This window comes from Arvicola amphibius, chromosome 3, assembly GCF_903992535.2.
Source record: "Arvicola amphibius chromosome 3, mArvAmp1.2, whole genome shotgun sequence".
Taxonomy (NCBI): Eukaryota; Metazoa; Chordata; class Mammalia; order Rodentia; family Cricetidae; genus Arvicola; species Arvicola amphibius.
This window is the reverse complement of record NC_052049.1, coordinates 133484982-133506988: the sequence shown is the minus strand read 5'-3', so window position 1 is coordinate 133506988 and position 22007 is coordinate 133484982. Positions and strand designations below refer to the sequence as shown.

The 22007-nt window shown below is 43.7% G+C and overlaps 1 protein-coding gene across 1 annotated transcript in view; it reads left to right on the top strand.

Annotated features, from left to right (window-relative positions):
* The window catches only part of Hacd3 (3-hydroxyacyl-CoA dehydratase 3), a 37926-nt gene that overhangs the window by 4869 nt on the left and 11050 nt on the right, over positions 1-22007 (top strand). Inside the window, exons 2-6 of the mRNA XM_038321686.2 lie at positions 6621-6663; positions 13177-13250; positions 14010-14174; positions 16066-16117; positions 18801-18911. Coding sequence (XP_038177614.1) covers positions 6621-6663; positions 13177-13250; positions 14010-14174; positions 16066-16117; positions 18801-18911 — 445 coding nt within the window. The remainder of the gene's footprint in view (positions 1-6620; positions 6664-13176; positions 13251-14009; positions 14175-16065; positions 16118-18800; positions 18912-22007) is intronic.

Here is a 22007-nt window from a genome sequence, read left to right as displayed (position 1 = left end):
CAGCACCGTGTGTGTGTGTGTGTGTGTGTGTGTGTGTGTGTGGTTCTCTGCATCTGCTCTGTGGCTTTTAATGGGGCATTATGATGGGAAATTATAAGGGCATCGCCCTTTCTTTCTTTTAGACAGGGTGACCTTAGGCGGGCTCTGTAGCTGAGGATAACCTTGAGCTTCTTTTCCTCCTGCCTCTACCTCTGGGTAGAAGAATTACAGAGCTGGCTTTGGAAGACCATTTTTTTTTTTTTCTTTTTGAAGGTTTATTTTTACTCTATGTGTATGGATTTTTTGTCTGCATGTATGCTTGTGCACCGTGTGCATGCAGTGCCTATGGGAGCTATGGGGGGCATCAGCTCTCCTGAGACTGGAGTTTAGACAGTTTGTGAGCAGCTGTGTGGGTGCTGGGATCAAATACAGGTCTCTGGAAGAGTTGCCAGTGCTCACAACCACTGAGCCGTCTCTCCAGCCCCTGGGAGAGCATTTTAAAAAGGAGGATATTATAATAGTATGGATGAGAAATAAGGTGGCTCATCTAGAGATGACCGTGGAGCTGGAGACTGTGAACACAGCGAGATGTGTGGAGAGAAATACATCCTCAATCAAACAGGAAGGCTTTCATTTTGGGGAGGGAGAGAAAGGAAAGAATCAGCATCTAGCCATAATGCAAGAGTCCCTTTTTGGACATAAACAATTTCCACATATAAACAGTTTTAAAATATGAGCTAGTAGGCCAGGCTGTGGTGGCACACGCCTTTAATCCCAGCACTCAGGAGGCAGAGGCGGGTGGATCTCTGTGAGTTAAAGGCCAGAGCTAGCTTCAGGACAGAATCCAAAGCTGCAGAGAAACCCTGCCTCGAAAAATGAATAATAATAATAAAAAAGCAAGTAGAGTTCAGGACTTTTTAAAATTAGAAATTCATGGTACCTTAGACTTAATTGTTTGCAAAATGCACCAATATTTTATATAGGATGGAAAAGGGATTCTGTTTAAGTACATGCCTCCTCATCCGTTGGAGTGTTCTTTTGTGTTGTTTTAATTGTTGAGATCTCACATCTTCTTAAAGGTGTCTGTCCTTGTCTAGTTAGAGGCTACCAGAAACACACTTGCAACCAAACAGGTGGGGCTTATCTTTGTTTCAGTGAGCATCCCTCTGGGAAATCCTGATGTCTCATAAGAGTTTTGTTGTGTTTGTGTGTTTTTTGAGATAGTTTCTCTGTGTAGCCCTGGCTGTCCTGGAACCCACTCTGTAGAGTAGGCTGGCCTCTAATTCCGAGATCCACCTGCTTCTGCCTCCCACGTTCTGGGATTAAAGGCGTGCACCACAATGGCCCAGAATTTTTTTTTTTTTTTTTAAAGAAGCCATGCAAGGACTGGCAATGCTATGCAGTGGTAAAGTGCCTGGCTAGCCCGTGCAAGGCCCTGGGTTCCATTCCTGGTGCTGGAAAAAAATATGATCCTTGTGAAATTGTGGGATTATTACATGGAGAGAAGAGTTATTGGGAATCCTTCCATGGAAAGCAGTAGCTGGTACATTCAAGACTCCCTCTCAAGACATGGAATAAAGATGGAGAGGAGTCTGAGCTAAGTCATTGTGGGTCATGTCTGGATTCCACCTGCACGGGTCCTTGTCTCTGCGACTTCCTGCAGAACTGCTTCCTGGTTGCAGCTTCAGGCCTGCCGCATCAACTCTTCTGCACAGGTTCTCATCACACACAGGCAAAGCTAAACGTCAGTGATGTGAATGAGAAGGGCAACCCACTGTGTAGAAAGTTCACCAACTCTGCACTGTGTCGGAGGTTAAGAAAGTGGGTGTGTTGCTTTCCTTTGACTTCCTTGAGCATTTACCGAGGCTTAGGGGTATAGAGAGCAAAACATGACCAGGTCCCTGCTGTCGAGCAGCGCAAGTCCAGAGGACCAGAGAAACTAACAAACAATAACTCAGAACAGTGTTGAAAGTACAAAGGTGAGTTCAGGAAGGAAGCTGTTGGAGGTGAGGGGAAGAAGGAGGCATTAAAACTGACATCCTGCAGGCAAGGACACTTAGATGCTGTAAGAGGAGGGAGAAGCTGGTGACGCCTTCAATTCCAGCACCTGGGAGAAGTAAGCGGATCTCTGTGAGCTGGAGGCCAGCCTAGTCTACAGAGCGAGTTCTATGACAGCCAGGATTATTACACAGAGAAACCCTGTCTTGAAGAACCAAAAAAGGAGGAAGAAAACAGTGTGATTGCAAGTGCTTGCTAATGTCAGCACCCTGCGTGTGTTTTTCCAACTTAACGCTCAGTGTAGTCTTGAATGTAAGTGGGGTTTTTGTTCAACTTCCCCCCTCCGTTATTGTGTGTGTGTGTGTGTGTGTGTGTGTGTGCGCGTGCGCACACAAGACACATGTTTAGAGGTCAGGTGATAACCCAAGGAGTTGGTTCTCTTCTACCGTGGGCTTTGGGATGAAACTCAGGTCTTGGCTATAAATATCCTTACCCATAGTGCCATTTCACTGGCCTATGAGAAATCTTCTTTTTCAATTTTTTTTTTGAGACAGGGTTTCTCTGTGTAGCCTTGGCTGTCCTGGAACTCACTCTATAGACCAGGCTAGTCTCAAACTCACTGAGATCAGCCTGCCACTGCTTCCTGAATGCTGGGATTAAAGGCATGCACCACCACCTGGCTAAGTAGTCTCATTATTTTAAAAATTACAGTGGTTGAAGGGTTGTGGATCTGAAGATGAAAGAGAGAGGCAAACTAAAATGATCAAAGTAGGATATGAACCAAGATCTAACTGACTTCAAGGCCATCTTTTGCTCCTTTCTCCAGCCATGTGTCTTTCATAAGCAAAGGCTTATTCATTTTTTAGGAAAAGGCTGGCTTGTGCAAATTGGCCTTTCTATTAAAAACAAAAGCATCAAATAAAAATATCAAAAACTCTCTGGGGCTAGCCTGGTCTACATAGTGAGTTCTAGGCCACTCAGTGTCAGTGGTTAGACCCTGTTTAGAAAGAGGGTGGGGAGATGAACAACAAAAATTCAAGGAGTCAGGAAATAAGTAGGTGTGTAATTGGGAACTCAGATAAAGCTTTTGCCTTGAGTATGTTTGTTCAGTTAAGTGAACTTGAACATCAGTGTTGGCAGCCCAACAAGGTGCAGGGTATTAGAAGTTAAGGTCAGAGTTTAAAATCTCCCCAGGCATGGCATGGAATGTCTCCCCTATAAACTGTCCTTTAGATCAAAACTCAAGCTCTATCAAGGGTGTGATATGCCTCTAGAAGTCTTTCCTACACTTAGGTCAGGCTAACTAGAAGTAAACTCACTTCACCTTCTGTTGTGTGAGGCCACTTGTTTGTTCCTGGCTGCTCAGCCCCAAAATAATCACACAGAAACCATTATATTTGTAATACTGTTTGGCTAATAACTTAAGCATATTTCTGGCTAACTCATATCTTAAATTAACCCATCTCCATTAATCTGTGTATGTCCATGAGGCTGTGGCTTACCAGGTAAAGTTCCGGCATCTGTCTCTGGCTGGGCTAAATGCCTTCTCACTGACTCCACATTCTTTCTCCCAGCATTCAGTTTAGTTTTCCTCACCTAGCTAAGTTCTGCCTTGCTATAGGCCAAAGCAGTTTCTTTATTCATTAACCAATAAAAGCAACACATTAACAGAAGGACCTCCGACATCAATCTTCTTATCCCCAGTTGCTTGGACACTGAACAAAATAGAAGTCCTTAGGAGTTAAAAACTGGCTCGTAAAAGGTGATACTGCCCAGTATCACATGTGAGGGCATCAAGAACATCTCATGACTTCATGTTCAAGTAGCAGGGGCCTTCCGTCCCCAGTAGGAGTAAGTGCAACGGGGTGGTAGTGCATGTCTTTAATCCCAGCACTTGGGAGACAGAAGCAAGTGGATCTCTGTGAGTTTGAGGCCAGCCTGGTCTTCCAAGGATAGTCAGGGCTACATAGATAGACCCTGTGTCAACAAAATCAATCAATCAATCAATCGATCAATCAATTGATCAATCATAAAGAGCAGCCTCCAGCTCTTCTCTAGTGCAGCTATGCTAGTATCATTTGAAACCTTTAGGCAAATTTATTAGCTCATAATGATACATGTTTCAGTGTACCAGGTAGCTATAACAATATTAAAATTCCGTTCACCTAGCAACACAGCCTTCTTCCATGTAAGTTACATCCTCTAAAATTATTACTGTCACAGGGTCTCCCCCCCCCACCCAGTTTTGGATTTGTTTCTGAAATAAGCCTTTTGAATTATTAATTTGTTTTTCAAGACAGAGTTTTACTGTATAGTCATAGTTCTGGCTATCCTGGAACTCACTCTGTAGACCAACCAGGCTGGCCTTACGCTCGAGATACACCTGCCTCTGCTTCGTGCGTGCTGGGATTAAAGGTGTGTGCTATCACACCCAGCTATTTTAAATGTATATGGTTTATGGTATTTTCTCTGTGTGTACATCTACGCACCACATGCACGCCTAGTTCTTGAGGAGGCCAGAAGAGGGCATCAGATCCCTTGGGGCTGGAGTTACAGATGGTTGTGAGTCACCATGTGAGTGCCGGGCATTGAACCAGGGTGCTCTGGAAGAGCAGCTAGTGATCTGACTTGCTGAGCCATCTCTCTAGCCCTGTATAAGCCTTTTGAAAACTGAAAGATGTCCTTCCGTGACCATCACCTTTGAAGAGGTTGAACCTAACATGCACAGTGTGCTGCTGGGCAGGGCCTGCTCTATTTTGGCTGAGTTAGCACCTGAAACCTCTGGCTTACAAACATGTTTAACCACCTACTTAGCTTGTGGTATGGCCAAGTATGTCAGCCTTGCTTGGACATATCTGTCTGCCTGAGGAGAGAAAATCAGGGCACCCAAGCCTCTTTTGGTCCCCTACCCAATGGAATTAGGGCATGTGGAACATAAGGAAAGACCTAGGTTGGAAACTTACCGCTAAGGCATCCCAGAACTATATAGCCTCCATGATAATATTTACATAGAAACCTGTATGTTGGATTGGGGAGTATATATAGCTCAGTGGTAGAGCACCACACCCCAGCATGCACAGGGCTCTGAGTTTGGTCTCCAGCAGTGTGAAAAACCAAATAAATTAAAATGTGCAAAACATGCCTGTTTATCTTACTAATGACCCCCCCCACGATATCCCAGAAATGTAGCCCCCCTTTTCTAATGGTTGACATGAGACTAAAGTCATCCTTGCTATATTTAGTGGAAGAGATTATAGATTTAGTTCAGTTTTCCCTCTGGGACAAATCTTACTTTTCTCTCCTTATCATGTTTTGGAAACACAATACCAGAAGATGAGGGACCCAGTTCCCAACACAGCTCCTAGTGAATTCTTGGGAGTGGGTCTGAAATTAGGATAGAGATTGTTGTCTTGCATAATTCCAACGAGTCAAGGCAGGGTCATCACATGTCCTCAGCATTATGGGTCTGTGTACTGAGCAGATGCCCTGGTTTAAGCTGGGATCTTATGCCGCTCTGCTGGGCTTGCACCTTCAGATTGTCTGGAGATGTAGAATACTGGGTACTGAGGGTGGCTGGGGAGTGGCCAGGGCACAGGAATGCACTTGGAGAGTTGCGTCTTGGTGCTCTGGCGCATGACTGCCTGTATCCTGTCTTGGATGAAGGTATTTAGTTCTGTCTGTCCTCCTGTTGCAGAGACTGCCCAGGTTCTGGCCCCCTGTGTGAAGTTGGACATGCACTCAGTTTTCACTAGGCACAGAGCATGTAGGTGCCCATTGACCTGGTCCACCCGCTCTCCCAACGCCTCCCAGTCTTGGTGGTTTCCTTTGATGAGTGATAGAGTACAGAGAGCTGAGAGTCAAGCAGAAAAATAGAGGTATCAGTTACGATACTGGGACTGCACCACCTCTCACATAGCCACCGTGAATTGTTGGTAGGAGATGAGCTTTTTTATCCACTGGAAAAAGCTTTAGTTTTTCCTCAGGCTGCTGAAGGTGTGCATTAAAGCACTTTCTGGGGACAAACTAGAAATCTGGAAAATTTTGAGCCTGATCCTCCTTTTCAGTTGGAAGTTGAAGGGATGTGGAGCCTGAGGCTGTTCGAACCACAACAGTGTGCTTCGTGTTTGTAGACGCTATTGTGAGCTCAGCTCTGTTGTAATTGTTGTTTTTATTTTGGTACTTCCCACTTTGGTGAAGGTGTTCCCAACCACTCTGTTCCCATTGTGTTTGTGCTCAACTCAAATAACCCTTGACTGCATGTCCATTTTCAGTCTTGTTCTTTACTCTCTTCTCACGGGAAGTGACTCATCACTGGGTGATCAGGGATGCAGCCTCAGAGATTTGTCTGTTCCCCCATCCATCTCACATAGCCTCTTGCCTTCCTAGCCATCCTTCTAATGGACTGACTCACAGCCTAATCATTTTGCAGTTAGAGCAGTTCAGAGTCTTTGGAAGAGGATGTAATCAGTTAGGTGTACCCATAGACACAGAAACCTGCGGAGATGTGAACAGACTCCCCACTCTTAGTGCCGAGGCACAGGGTAGGAGGTCAGTCTCCAGGAGGAGGAGGAGGGGAGGAAGTTTCAGCTTTGTTGTAATTTCTCCACATTAAAATGTCTCGTGTCCCTGGTCTCTTTTCACAGAACCCTGCCATCAGCATCACGGAAAACGTGCTGCATTTCAAAGGTTAGTATCTGGACAGATGACCGCAGCCCTTGGTAGAGATCACAAGGTTTCTCTTTTTAATTTTTTCTAAAAAAATAATTATTTTATCTTTCTGTTTATTATTTTGTTTTTGAAACAGGCTCTCATGTTTCAAGTATGTAACCTTGCATTGCCTGAAACTCAATATGTAGATTAGGCTGGCTTTAAACTCGTAGAGATCCCTACCTGTGCCTCCCAAGTGCTGAGATTAAAGGCACATGTCACCATACTTTGCAAAAACATTTATATTTTAGAAGCGGTGTGTGTGTGTGTGTGTGTGTGTGTGTGTGACCACAAAATTTGGATGAGTGGAACTGGAGTCACATATGGTTGTGAACACACACATGGGTGCTAGGAACTGAACTCTGGCCCTTTGCAAGAGAAGCAAGAGCTGTTTATAACTGCTGAGCTGTTTCTCCAGCCCCAATATTGATTTTTAAAAATCAGAGTTTTGGACCATCTGGATGACTCCCTATAATCAAATATTGCCACACATCAGTGACTGTGTCTGTGACCCAAGCTGACATAGAACCACTGACACAGTGCACAGACAGACATGCAGGTGACACTCATAGACATAAGTAGTTAAATTTTAATTTATCTAGAAAAAATCCAGTTATAATGAAAACAAAGATAGACAACTGTTGTTGCTGGTATTTTTTTATTCTTTATTCTTTTGGTCTTTTTTTTGGAGGGGGGCTGCCACCCAGCTCCCAAATGAATACACAGAGGCTTATTCTTTCTTATAAATGCCTGGCTTTAGCTTGGCTTATTTCTAGCCACATTTCCTTATCTTAAATTATCCTGACTACCTTTTGCCTCTGAACTTCTTTCCTTTTCTTACTTCTGTGTATCTTACTTTCACTCTTACTCCTGACTGACTGGGTGGCTGCCCCTGGAGTCCTCCCCTTGCTCTCTCATCCTTCCTCCTTCTCTGCCTGCCTGCCTGCCAGCCCCGCCTATCCTTTCCCCGCCTCACTATTGGCCATTTAGCTCTTTATTAGAACTTTAAGTGCTTTAGACCAGCAAAGAATCACAGAGTTAAATAAATATAACGTAAAAGATTGCAACACATCTTTGCAGCATTAAAACAATTGTTCCACAGCATAAACAAATGTAACACATCTTAAAATAATAACCTACATTTCTCCCTTTTTGTCTAAATAAAAATGAAAGGTTTTAACTTTTACATAGTAACACTATATACAACAAAAACAGCTATCAGGTCAGAATTACATTTACCATATTCAGTCCATTTGTATTTAACAAATTCAGAGAAAACACTCCCATCCATCCTATCTTAGTGACTCCAAAGTTTTATACCTAACTTATTTTCTATCATAACTAAGGAAAACTATAATTATTTAGTCTTTAACTCCATCAAAGACCCAGAAGGATGTAATATTACCTAACAACAGAGACATCTTGTTACCTGGACAGTCACCCAAAGTTCCTCTTCAATATTAGGATATTTATTTTCATCCTACAGGCCTAGAGTATCTGGCAGACTTTTCAGTGAAGCAGGAAATTTGAAAGGTTGTCATGCCTTGTATTGGCAAAGTTAGTCTCTTTCCTCTGGGTCTGGCAGACTATCTGGCAGACTTTTCTATGAAGCAGGAATTTTGAAGAACTGCCCTGCCTTGCTTTGGCAAATTTCAACAGTCTTTTTCCTATGTGTCCTGCATGTCCAGTCTGCATAGCACATTGTCAGCAGTCAAAAGCAAGAACAGTTTCTTTGCCCAGTGGCTAACCTTGCCACAATGAAAGCAAGATTCTATGGAGTTTCTTCAATGCCCATTATCTCTGAAATAAATTGATACTGCCAGGAGCAGATATTTCTCATTGTAATGAAAAGTCCTAAGTTAACAAAACATTAGAAATTGTATATATACACACACACACACACACACACATATATACATATATATATATATGTCTGTATGATCTAGAAAACATGCCTAAGATATGTACAAATTTGACTGTTATAAGTGACTACTAATAATATGTTTCTGGATTATCCTCAATAGTTTATAATAATAGCTTTCAAAAACTAGAATTTTGGTCAGGTGGTGATGGTACATGCCTTTAATCCCAGTACTTGGGAGTCAGAAGCGGGTAGATCTCTGTAAGTTTGAGGCCAGCCTGGTCTGCAAAGCCAGATACAAAACAGACTCCAAAACTACTAAGAGAAAACCCTGTCCCAAAAAGTAAAAAAACAAAACAACTAAAATTTTACCTTACATTTTTAAACGAACTGCATAGGTACAATACTTTAAACAAGAATAGAAACATATGTACAATATATTGTAAAAATAACTTTAAATTTGTATCAATATACAAAAATCCTTTACACAAAAATAGAAACATATATACATTGTAACAAAATTGACTTTGGATTTGTATCAGTATGCTAAAATTCATGCCAATGCAAGATATCTAAGATGAATAGTCGTCTTTTTATCCTTTATGTCCCTAAATTATAGCAAACATCCATAACCCACCAAATAACCAAAAGCTACTCACAATCCAACTCTTGGGAATGTGGGTATTGTGTGGGTGAAGGCATCTTTAGGGTCTATGAGAAAATTTGAGATAATGGCCAAGTTCTAAGAAGACCAGCCATGACTTTTGTTGAATCACTTGTCGAGTTTCAGGAGGTCTCCCTTGATCAAACCAGGTTCATGTTAATTGGAATGAGCCTCTTATGTCCTGTGTAAACAAAAGCAAAATCACTTCTCCAAAGCATTTTGATTCTGCTTGACAAATACATTTTTTGACTTTTTTTTAAAGTTAAGGCATTCCTAAAGTATATAGGCAGCTTTATTTCAACAGTCCCTTTTTTTTTTTTTTTTCAATTCCAGGTCTCTTAGCCGCTGTTTGCTATGAGCATTCAAAAATTCAAAATCAACACAATCTATAAGATCTAGACTCCTTGTGTATGTCCCATCTTTGCGTGGCTTATTTCTTTCATATTACTTTTACTCTCTCTTTAAAGACTTTATTTTTAAAACTCATTTTTTTCTATGACTAAACCCGTTTTCTTTCTTAAGCCTACACACCTTGAAGAACAACAGTTTCCCATCTGGACCTCTTTCACTGCGTACCTTTTAGGCATTTTTGGCTGTTAGGCTACACCTGGGTTGTCTGTGCAGCTCTGTCCGCCGGCTCCGCCTGCTTCTCAGGTTGGGAAAGCCAAGCCTAGAGCCACAGCTTGGTTGGAGGCTCGTGCCCGAGAACTGCATTAAACCTTTCTAGCTATGGAAGTCAGAATTTGTGTTGCCATAAGCGGCTTTTACTTAGCTTGCCATTTCTAGTTTCTGTTTAGCACTGCTGGCTGAACAGCAGCTCATCTTAAAGGAGCTGTTTCCTTTTTTTTATTTCCTTTTTTTCTCCTATCAGCTTTCTTAGGCCCTGCATGGAAATTCAGCCCCAAATTGGTATGCCAAAATGTTGTTGATTTTTATTTCTTTATTTCTATTTCTTTATTTCTTTATTTTTGGTTTTTTGAGACAGTGTTTCTCTGTGACTTTGGAGCCTGTCCTGGAACTAGCTCTTGTAGACCAGGCTGGTCTCGAACTCACAGAGATCCGCCTGCCTCTGCCTCCTGAGTGCTGGAATTAAAGGCCTGTGCCACCACTGCCCAGCTGATTTTTTTTTTTTTTTTTTTTTTTTTTGGTTTTTCAAGACAGGGTTTCTCTGCAGCTTTTTTTAGAGCCTGTCCTGGACCTAGCTCTTGTAGACCAGGCTGGCCTCGAACTCACAGAGATCCGCCTGCCTCTGCCTCCCGAGTGCTGGGATTAAAGGCGTGCGCCACCACCGCCCGGCTGCCCAGCTGATTTTTATTTTTCTTTGCTTCTTGTTCTTTTTTCTTTTGGGGCTCACCACCCAGCTCCCAAAGAAAACACACAGAGGCTTATTCTTACTTATAAATGCCCAGCTTTAGCTTGGCTTGTTTCTAGCCAGATTTCCTTAGTTTATCCCAACCCCCTTTTGCCTCTGGGCTTTTCCTTTTCTTCTGTGTATCTTACTTTCACTCTGACTCCTGACTGGCTGGGTGGCTGCTCCTGGCGTCCTCCCCTTGCTCTCTCATTTGTTCCTCCTTTTCTGTCTGCCCGCCAGCCCCGCCTATCCTTTCCCCCGCCTCACTATTGGCTGTTTGTTTCTGACTCTTTATTAGAACAACAGGTGTTTTAGACAGGCAAAGAAACACAGCTTCACAGAGTTAAATAAGTGCAGTATAAAAGAATGCGACACATCTTTACATCATTAAAACAAATGTTTCATGGCATAAGCAAATGTAACACATCTTTTTGTTTGTTTGTTTTTGAGACAGGGTTTCCCAGTAGCTATGGAGCCAATCCTGGCACTCACTTTGTAGACCAGGCTGGCCTTGAACTCACAGAGATCCACCTGCCTCCACCTCCTGAGTTCTGGGATTAAGGCGTGTCCCACAACTGCCTGGCAAATGTAACACATCTTAAAATAATATTCTATAATAGACAACTTACTATATGTTTGCTGAGGAATGTGGGGATCAACCCCAGGGCCTCCCACATGCTGAGCATGTGCTCTGCTACTGAACTGTATCTTCAAAACATGTCTTTTTGTCTTTCTTTCTTTCTTTCTTTCTTTCTTTCTTTCTCTCTCTCTCTCTCTCTCTCTCTCTCTCTCTCTCTCTCTCTCTCTCTCTTTTTTTTTTTTTTTTTTTTTTTTTTTTGTTTTTCGAGACAGGGTTTCTCTGCAGCTTTGGAGCCTGTCCTGGAACTAGCTCTTGTAGACCAGGCTGGCCTTGAACTCACAGAGATCCACCTGCCTCTGCCTCCCGAGTGCTGGGATTAAAGGCGTGCGCCACCGCCGCCCGGCTTCTCTCTCTCTTTCTTTCTTTCCTTTTCTTTTTCTTTTTTTTTGAGACATGGTCTTGCTATGTAGTCCAGGATAGCTTTGAACTCTAGATCTTCTTGTCCCAGCTTTCTGAGTGCTGGATTATAGGTCTGAAAATCTCTTGCTGTTCCAGTGGTCTTTGATTCCAAGGATCTAGCCCATGTTTTCTCTGTAGCTCCTGAGCAGGCTTCTTGTTGTGCCCAAGACGATTGGCTGTGTTCACAGGCAGCCAGTGGATGGGTCTCCTTACTTTCTTGCCATTCTAGTTTTTCAGAATTATTGTCTTTTTTTTTTCTTTCCTTTCTTTCTTTTCTCCTTTTAAAGATGGTATCTCTTGTAGCCCAGGCTAGCTACAAACTAAGTAGCTGAGGATGACTGTAAACTCCTCTGATCCTATTGTTTACCTCTCAAATGATGTGACCGCGTGTTTGAGCCTCCATGCCTGGCTTCCTGGGGTTATTGAAAAGTGGAATTTCCGTCTTACCTGCAGTTCCACCCACCCTGGTATACTTTCTTAAAGCCAGACTGACTTTGTTCTGTTTTTCAAGATAGAGTTGTGGCAGCGCAGGCTTTAGGGTTCCGCCTATGTGCTGTTCTTTAAGGAATGTGTGGTCTTAGAGTATAATCGCCACTCAGCAAATATTAGGCAGGTGTACTGAAGGGGCCAGAGGAGGGAAGGGAAACCTGAGGGAGTCAAATGAAGACAGCAGAGAGCAGAAGGGGGGGGGTGTTCCATTGACTTGCTGTGTCTAGTGGTCACCGAACCTGGGCAAAGATCCATGTCCTGGCTCAGGGATGGCACGGCCACCTCAGGGACGGTTCCCGCAGTTCTGCCTCTCCTCTGCCCTGCTAAAGGACAGTCGTCTCTGTTTTCATTTGTGTCCCTGGTTGGGAGGCTATTAGATTAGAGCCGTTCTTGAGATAATTCAGCGTCTACCCTGTAATTCTCTCACTCATCTCTCTCCCCCCCATCTCTCTGTCTCTTTGCTTTTCCTCCCCTCCCCCAACTCTGTCTTTCTACTGGAACTTGATCCCAAGCATTGTGCATACTGGCGTATTCTCATGGACTCCACATTCCAATCCTGCAGCCTGCCTCAACCCAGTCAGGATGGTACACACACTGATTTTTTTTCTGCTCAGGATTTAGAATCAAAGTAAATGTGAAAGTTAAATCTCATCTATGTGCCTCCTTGGAACTTCTTTGTTCTTCTTTCTTCTAACTTCTTCCTTCTTTTCTCCTTCCTCTTCTTCTTCCTCTTCCTCCTTCCTTTTCCCCTGTTATTTTACTGGGTATTCTTCAGACTGTATTACGGTAGCATAAATAGTCCCAAACAAGACCACAAGAAAGCATACAGAATTCAAGTTTGCCCTCGGGATGGCTTATCCGTCTGTCGAATTGCTCTGTCCTCGTGCTCCCCTACTCCCATGCTCCCACAGACAGGTGTGCGTGTTGGGAATTGAACCCCGCTCCTCTGGAAGAGCAGTCAGTGCTCTTAACCACTGAGCCATCTCTCCAGCCCCTTGCCTTCTTTTTCAAAGCAATGTAGCAGGCTGATTTTTGGGTGGCTTTGCTCTGCTCAAATTCACAAAACTCCATATTTCTTTTCTTTGAAGCTCAGGGACATGGTGCCAAAGGAGACAACGACTATGAATTTCACCTGGAGTTCTTTGACCTCGTGAAGCCAGAGGTATGTTCTCTGCTTTCTCATAGCCTTTCCATTTAGGAAGTGCATACTAGCAGTTAAGTGAAAGAAAGGGCAGGGTCTGAGGATGATGAGCAAAGGGGAGAGAGTGGTACCGTTCTGTTTGGAACAGAGCTCTGGTGTTAGCTGCAGAGGGATGGGAAGGCTGGGGGCCTGAGCTGCATCTGCTTTTGGCCATTATTTGTCATGTGAACTTCCATTTGCTCACGTGTTAGATGAAGGCTCCGGTGGAATCTCTAGATCCCTCCCAGTTCTGGCAGGGGAGAGTAGGGTGACAGATGGTTGACGCCCTCCCCGTGAGGTTTTCATGAGACTCTGTCACTCTGGCAGTCAGGATAGCAATGAGCAGAAAGGATGACGGTAGCTGGTCTTGACAGAAAATTCTGGGAGTGTAAAAGCAGTTTCCTTCTTTTAGCCTCAGGAAGCTGATGATTCTGTATTTATATTTCTTGCTTGGGCACTTGGGTTACTGAATCCCTTGTGCAGAGGCTTGTTCTGAGAGAGCTCACATAGCCCTGGCTAGGGCCTGAGCACATGTCATGGGCTGCCATGGAGAGAGAGTGAGAAGCTAGAACAGAATCAGAGAAAGACTTACTCTGCTGTTCTTTGCAACTGCCCTTGCCCTATAATATTCCCCATGTGTCTGTCATGCCTTGCAGAAGCAGAGAAGCTTCTCTGGAGCCACTCCAGCATGGTGCAGTCAGTGCTGGAAGGGAGTTCTGACACTCTCACCTTCCCTCCTAGCCGGTGCACAGGCTGACCCAGAGGCAGGTGAACATCACAGTCCAGAAGAAGGTGAGCCGGTGGTGGGAGAGGCTCACGAAGCAGGAGAAGCGCCCACTGTTTTTGGCCCCTGACTTTGATCGCTGGCTGGATGAATCCGATGCAGAGATGGAACTGAGAGCCAAGGTGAGTAAGCATGCTAAACCATCATTACTGAAGATGGAAATCGCAAGGGTTGATGGGATGGGGACACATTACACACTGGCTGGGAGGCCTGGTGACAGGATCGTAGGGTACTCACCATGGAAGTGTGGGAGGCTGCTTCATTCGGGGTTCCCGTGGTGTTTACTTGAGGGTCAGGTCAAGGTGATAGTTGCTGTGGGAGAGGTAAAATGCCATTCTTATCACATGTCAGAGCACTGCTGGCCAAGGCAATGCTTATCTGGGTCCTCTCCCCACTCTTCGTGGTGTTCTTTGGAAGGAAGTCGCTACGTGGATCACACTTTCAGAGTAGGGAGCTATGTCTCCATATCATTTGTTTGAAAATTCTCTACATGAAAAATTCTCCTGTTCTCATTTCTTATTCAGTCATTTCCATTATTTTATGTTTAGGATTATAATCTAACACTGTTCTCATTGATCAAATCATTCCTGCTGTGGGTATTGGAGGCTCTTTCACGTTGGCCACTCATTCATTTCCCGGCCACTCAGACCTAAAATAATCACACAGAAACTCTGTTAATTGCAATACTGTTTGGTCAATAGCCTAAGCGTATTTCTAGCTAGCTCTTAGATCTGAATCAACTCATTTATATTATTTTATATTTTACCACTAGGTTTGTGGTTTACCTGTACTGGTGCACAGGTGTCTTTCCTCCAGCGGCTACATAGTGTCTCTCTGACTCCGCCTTCTCTCTCTCTATGTTTCTGTTTGGATTTTCCTCCTGGCTTTACTCTGCTAAAAGTACTTTTCTGCCATTGGCCGAAAGCAGCTTCGTTATTAACCATTGGCAACAAAACATATCAACAGCATACAGAGGGGCATCCCACATCATTCACCATTGTAGGGTATTATTTTTATTTTTTCTCTTCTTTCTTTCTTTTTGGCACTCTATATAATCTACCCCAGGTGTAGCTTATATATCCTTTGCTTCAGTCCTAGAATAACCATTTCTTTAAGGAGCTGTTTTTTTCTTTTCATTTCACTTATGTGTATTGGTATTTTGTCTTCATGTAGATCTCTATCCAGAGTCCAGAAGAGGACCTTAGATCCCTTGGAACTGGAGTTGCAAATGGTTTTGAGTCCCTGTGTGGGTGCTGGGGCTCTAACCCAGGCACTCTGGAAGAGCAGCCAGTTCTCTTAACCACTGAGCCATCTCTGTAGTCCAACCTGTTTTATTTTCGGAGAGTGATATTAGCAGCCCAATCAGCTGACAGTGAGGAAATACAGGTGTGCATACTCACGCATACATATACTTAGACATGCAACTTTGTGTCTGTTTGTATATTAAGCTAAACATAAGTTTACACTGAACCTGGACATGGACATGAGCTTAGCTTCTGGGGAAAAAAAAATACACCTTATACTAGAAGTGTTGCTCTTGAAGAGGATCTGAGTTGTGTTCCCAGCCCCCACATCAGGTGGCTTACAACACCCCTCTCACTCCAGTTCCAGGGGATCTGGTGGCCTCCTCTGGCACCTGTACTCACATGGATGGACATACACACACCTAATTAAAATGTAAATAAATAAAATCTCAAAAAAATGAAATGGCACTTCCTGCCTTCAGCTGCTGTTCTTTGTTGCTCTAACAAGTCTACAAAGGGTGTCCTTTACAGCTGTAAGGGTAAGGATTGCCCCAGGCAGTCGTCTAGAAACTAGTCGATTAGCCATAGTTGAGTGAGTATCCTTTGCTCAGATCCAAAGCTGTGATCTGGGACGGTCTCCTCAGCAGAGCATGGAACACAAGGGAAGGAGGTGGCCTGAGGGGTCCGAGCTCTTTCCCTGCACCTGGCCTTTTGTAAGCATACAGGAATTCTAACTTGTATTCTTGGAAAATTTCTGTCTACATTCTAGGAGGAAGAACGGCTAAATAAACTCAGACTAGAAAACGAAGGCTCCCCTGAAAGTAAGTGGCTCCCAGTTACTGTGATGGAGTTGGGGTGGTGGCAGGGCAGGAGAGGGGGAAATTCACACAGAGGAATGCTTGGGTGAGTCTGTGTTAGCTTTTACGATATGCACACACAACAAAGCCTTACCTTTAAAGATGCTTCCTTTCTGTTTAGGACTAGCCTTGTCTGAATAAACCAAGGCTAATGTAGCAGACAAGAACCTCCGTCTCCTGGACGGACTAGGGGCTAGACGGCACCCAAACCTGCAGCCTGGTGTCTCCTCTCTCTTAAGTGTGAAGGGCTGTGCTGTAGATACCTGTGGTTATCGGCTCTCGAAATGGAAAGTGTTTGCATGTGTGTCTTTGTATCACATGCATGTCGGGTACTCAAGGAAGCCAGAAGAAGGTATTGTCTCTCTTGAAACTGGAGTTAAAGCCAGTTGTGAACTTTGATGTAGGTGCTGGGAACCAAACCAGGGTCCTCTGCAATAGCAGCAAGTACTCTTGGCCACTGCGCTGACTCTCTAGCCCCTATTCAGAGTTATTATTGTTATCATTATTGTTGTTGTTGTTATTTTTGAGATAAGGTCTCACTATAATTCCAGCTGGCCTGGAATTCAATACGTAGACCAGGCTGGCCTTGAACTTATAGAGATCCGCCTACCTCTGCCTCCCAAGTGCTGGGATTAAAGACATATGCCTGTTCTGCCCAGCTATTCAGAATCTTAGAAAAAATTTCATTTTATCTAGCCAAATGTTTTTTAGAAAGAAGATCTGTAAGTGAATATATAATATATTTGGTGATGGTACAGCAGCTGCCTGTTACACACGCTGCCTGGAAAGCAGTGGAGCAGCTTTAGTTGTGGGGCTGGGTGAGTTAGTTGTGGGCACTGTCCTCCAGAACTGGGACTCTAATGCCAGGCTCATACTGACTATGGAAAATTGCTTGTGAACAACAGAACGAGATTACTGGATCAAACCTTTGCAAGGGCATTATTTGGCATGCCATAAGTAGGGAAGGAGACAGCTTTAGAGAAGTGGTTTCCAAATTGTGTTCTCTGGTACCTCAAGGGTTTCCAGAAATGCTTTTTTTGGAGGGGTAGGTTGTTCAAGAAGCTCTACTTTAGTTTACATGATCTTGTGTTTTATACATTAAGGTTCTGAGTGTGTGTGTGTGTCATATGTGTGTTGTGTGTTTCAAATGAGTTTTAAAGAAGATTTGAGTGGCCACTAATTTAGAAAAATAGTCTTCAAAGAATAAAAACACAGTTTCGAAAGAGGATTAGTGGAGGCAGGAACAATAAAAGAAGCCAACTTGATGAAGACGCTCACTCTGCAAGAACCTGAATCCAATCTTGGAGCCCACATAAAGGAGGAAGGAGAAAAGTGACTTCATAGAGTTGTCCTCTGACCTCCACACTTGAGCTGTGGCACATGTGCTTGCCCCCTAATAATAATAACATTGGTTTTTTGATTTGTTTTGTTTTTTGTTTGTTTTAATTTTTGAGACAAGGTCTCACAAAATAGCTTTTGGCTGGCCTGGAGCTCACTATATAGACCAGACTGGCCTCAAACTCACAGCTATCCTCCTGCCTCTGCCTCCAAAGTGCTGGGCACCAACACGACTGGCCCAATAATAAAGTTGTTTTTTTAAAGGCCACCTTTGATAGTTACATTAATTTCTTTTTAGTGTTTTAAACTTTAGGTGTAGTAAAAAAAATCTTAAAATACATGAATTTTAGGATGCTAGACAAGGCTTTAGCTGCTTTTTCAAAATTTATAGTTTCCTGATGATAAGGTTCTTCATGTTTGGGAAAGAAGTATACATTTTTGTTTTATGAAGAAAAGTGTTTGGTCTGGTACTTTTTGGCCCTGTAGAATGGGCTCTTTTGTTTGCTCACACTATTAAATGTGTGGTGTGGCCACCAGCCAAGTGTTGATGAGAATTCGATGTCACAGTTGGCATGGAGCAGCCAAAGCTGAATGCCCCGCCTCCTCTCTGCCCCTCTCTTGTGAGGGCTTTATAAGGCCACACCCTTCACAACCCTGCCTGCCTCTGGCTGTATCCTCCTCCTGCTGTCTCTAAAGGCACAGTTGAGATCCTGTTGTATCCACAGAGACCTTCCCGCCGCCTCTTTCCCCTGCCTGATTTCTTTTTTTCTTTTCACCTGTAAATATTCAGAAGATGTTCTTTGAAATTTTGTGACTGTTCAGCCAATTATAAGCTCTTAGCAGCCTTCATGTCCCCATGAGGCTCTCTGTGGTGTCTGGCACACTCTGTTCAGCCAAGACCAAATCTCAGAATTATTATTTTTCAAATGTTGTTTCTATTAGTGAACTAGTTTGGTCTGCACAATCTTAAAACAAAAACAAAAACTCCTAAAACTCCAGAGAAGAGAAACCTGTAGATTATGTTAACTAGAGCAAGAACTGAAGGAACTCTGTTTCCCTACATTTGTTGCCAGGGATGGTACTTTTTCTCCTGAGCTGGCCAAGTCTATGAAAGGAGGCAGGTGGACACACAGGTTGGCAGGCAAAGTTCAACGTATTTTCTTTATGGGAGAGGGAACCCAGGCTAGGAAGACATGGGCCAGATAATTGTGTGGGAGCTTAGAACCACCCAGGTGGAAGAAAGGGTTGGAGTCCAGAGCGTCTCTCTGGGACTGTGCTGAGTAGCTCACTGCTCTACTTGGCTTTTCAGCTTTTACAAGCTTGAAGAAAGGGTACCTGTTCATGTACAACCTCGTGCAGCTTCTGGGCTTCTCCTGGATCTTTGTCAACCTGACGGTGCGCTTCTTTATTTTGGGAAAAGGTAAGTATGAACTTTCTGAGTAGCTCTCTTTGCCTTTGACACAAACAGTCACCCTGCTCTTCCTGCCCTTCCCCGTGTGTCCACAGCACTCATTTCAGTTCCTGGGGAGACAGGCTGATGGGAGCAGCCCGAGAGATTTCACTTCTGCAGATGTGTGTGATGGAGAAGAGCTACAGGCGAAGTTTCTTCAGATGTGACACACATGACATTAAGTTACTCCCCTCGTGTCTTCATCAGTGAGGAACTTCTGTGGAGTATTCACTGGTGTGACATTGTGAAGCATATGGGAAGAGTTAACAATAGCATGGGACAACACTCATGAGAGGCTAAAATTAATGTAGAAATTGTTCTTTTCGGAGGCTGGAGAGATGGCTTAGAGGTTAAGAGCACTGACTGCTCTTCCAGAAGACCTGGGTTCAATTCCCAGCAACCACATGGCAGCTCACAACTGTCTGTAACTCCATTCTAGGGGATCTGACCCCCTTGAATGGACATACCTGCAGGCAAAACACCAATGCACACAAAACAATAATAAATAAATTATAAAAATATTTTTTTAAAAAAGAAATTGTTCTTTTCTTGTTTGAGAGGAAGAAACTAAACCAGCTTGCAAACGAGTACAGTCAAAAAAGTCAGTACAGTTTTCCACTCTCTTGAGTGTGGGTGATCTAAAAGTTGAGTTTCTTTTGTAAAGTATGTGTAGGGAAAATATAACCATAATAGAAAATGTAAGCTGTTTGAGAAGAAAATGGATTCTTGTAGAGCATCCTCTTATTTGGCCCTGAATTGTCCACCTGCGGTTTGTGGCAGTCAAGCTGTTTAGAGGGGGATTTTGTTGAAAGAGGAGGAACTGTGAGTTGTTTTCTCAGCCCCAGCAGTGGGCTTTGCTTTGCATACACAGTGGTAGGCTAGGAAAGCCACACGCCCAAGAGCTTACAGCCGCCTCTGTGTGATCACGTGAGAGAATGAAGAAGTCTCAGGCGCAGTTACTCTCCGGTCTCTCTGCTATTAGCGGGACTTTATCAGAAGCCACACGGAAGGAAAACAGGGACCTTCAGATACATAAATGCTTGCCTCGTTCAACCTAAGATGGTGGGTGAATTCGGAGTGTTCTTGATAAGGCTGCTGGTTACTGGGCTGGCAAGATGGCTCAGAAGGTAAGGGTGCTTGCTGCCAAGCCTGAAAATCTAGCTCCACTACCCACATGGTTGGAGGAGAGAACCTACCTCAGGAATTGTCTTCTGACAACCACATGCATGCCATGGTATGTGTGCAGCAATATACGCGTACATGCATGCATGCTAAATGTCATAAGGAGGATTTTGTTTGTTTGTTTGTTTTGAGACAGGGTTTTTCTGTGTAGCCCTGGCTGTCCTGGAACTCACTTTGTAGATAAGGCTGGCCTCGAACTCAGAGGTTTATAATGGTACTTTTTCATTGGGACTGCCAGCCCACAAATAACGACATGAAGACTTATTATTAATTATGAAATTCCTAACTAGCTCTTATAACTTAAATTTACCTGATTTTCTTTTCTTTTTCTTTCTTTTTTTTGGGGGGGGGGGTTTCAGCACAGACTTTCTCTGTGTAGCTTTGGAACCTGTCCTGAAACTTGCTCTGTAGACCAGGCTGGCCTCTAACTCACATAGATCTCCCTGCCTCTGCCTCACAAGTACTGGGATTAAAGGCATGCACCACCACAGCCTGACTTAATTAACCTGTTTTTATTAATCTGTGTTCGTCTCATGGCTCGGTTACCTCTACTCTACTGTATGTCTGACCTTTTTAGTGTTACCCTGGCGTCTTGCTGATGTAATCTGTGTACCTACATTTCTCCTCCTCTTTCTCCTCAGAAATCCCGCCTGTCCTCTCCTGCCTAGCTATTGGCCATTTAAATCTTTATTACACCAGTCACAGCAATATATATTCCCACAGTGTACAGCTATCCCACAGCAGAGATCCGCCTGCCTCTGCCTCCTGAGTGATGGGACTAACGGTGTGTGCCACCACTGCCTGCTGTCATAAGGAGTTTGAAGGCAGCTAGCCATAGGGCAATTTGGTCCAAAAGCTCTCAAGTTGTCAGGTGTGGTGGAGCAGGCCTGATGATCAATTCTCAACTATTATTTGCTTTTCTATGGACCCTCTTAACTGAGGATTTAGATTACAAATACATGAATAATGATTGTATCTGCCAGTGGCTTTCCTTTTCGTTTTTGTTTTTCAAGACAAGGTTTCTCTTGTATCCCTGACTGTCCTGGAACTACTCACTCCAAAGACTATGCTGGCCTCAAACTCAGAGATCCGCCTGCCTCTGTCTCCTGAGTGCTGGGAGTAAAGGTGTGCACCATCACTGCCTGGCTCTTTCTTTTCTTTTTTGTTGTTGGGGTCTGGTTTTGGTTTTATTGGAGGCATTTGGAGATGTTTGTTGCTGTTGCAGTGATTTAAGGGTGCTATTTGTATTCAGTAGGCAGGGCTAGGAATCCCCCACTTTCTGCAACGTGCAGTACAGAGATGGTCCTGCCTAGGATGTCAGTGGTGCTTAACTGAGAAGTGCTGCAAGGCAGGGTTGGTGTGAGGATGCAGAAGCAGCATGCTCAGGCGGGGTTGGTGTGAGGACTGTAGGAGCAGCATGCTCAGGCAGGGTTGGTGTGAAGACAGGCCTCTCAGAAAGCGCTACCCATGTGCAAGCCTCATGTGAGCACTAGTGGACATTTTGAATTTTTATCAAATAATTTACTCAAGTGTTCTGTACTCTTAGATAACTGGACCATTTTTAGAGTAATGCACTTAGAAATGTTTCAGAGGACAACCTTATATTACTAAGGCCTTTAAAACCATTATTTCTTTTTAGTTAGAATGGATTCTCGAAATTCTAAGAATTAGTAGCCCTAAAGCTACAAACACAGTTAAAGCTTTTGAAACCTAATTTTAAGGATTTTATTTTTAGGGGATGGAGAAATGGTTCAGTGGCTAAGAGCACTGACTGTTCTTCCAAGAGGACCTGGGTTTGATTCCCAACAGCCACATGGCAGCTCACAACTGTCTGTAAGTTCAGTTCCAGGTGATCAGATGCCCTCTTCTGGTCTCCTATGATAC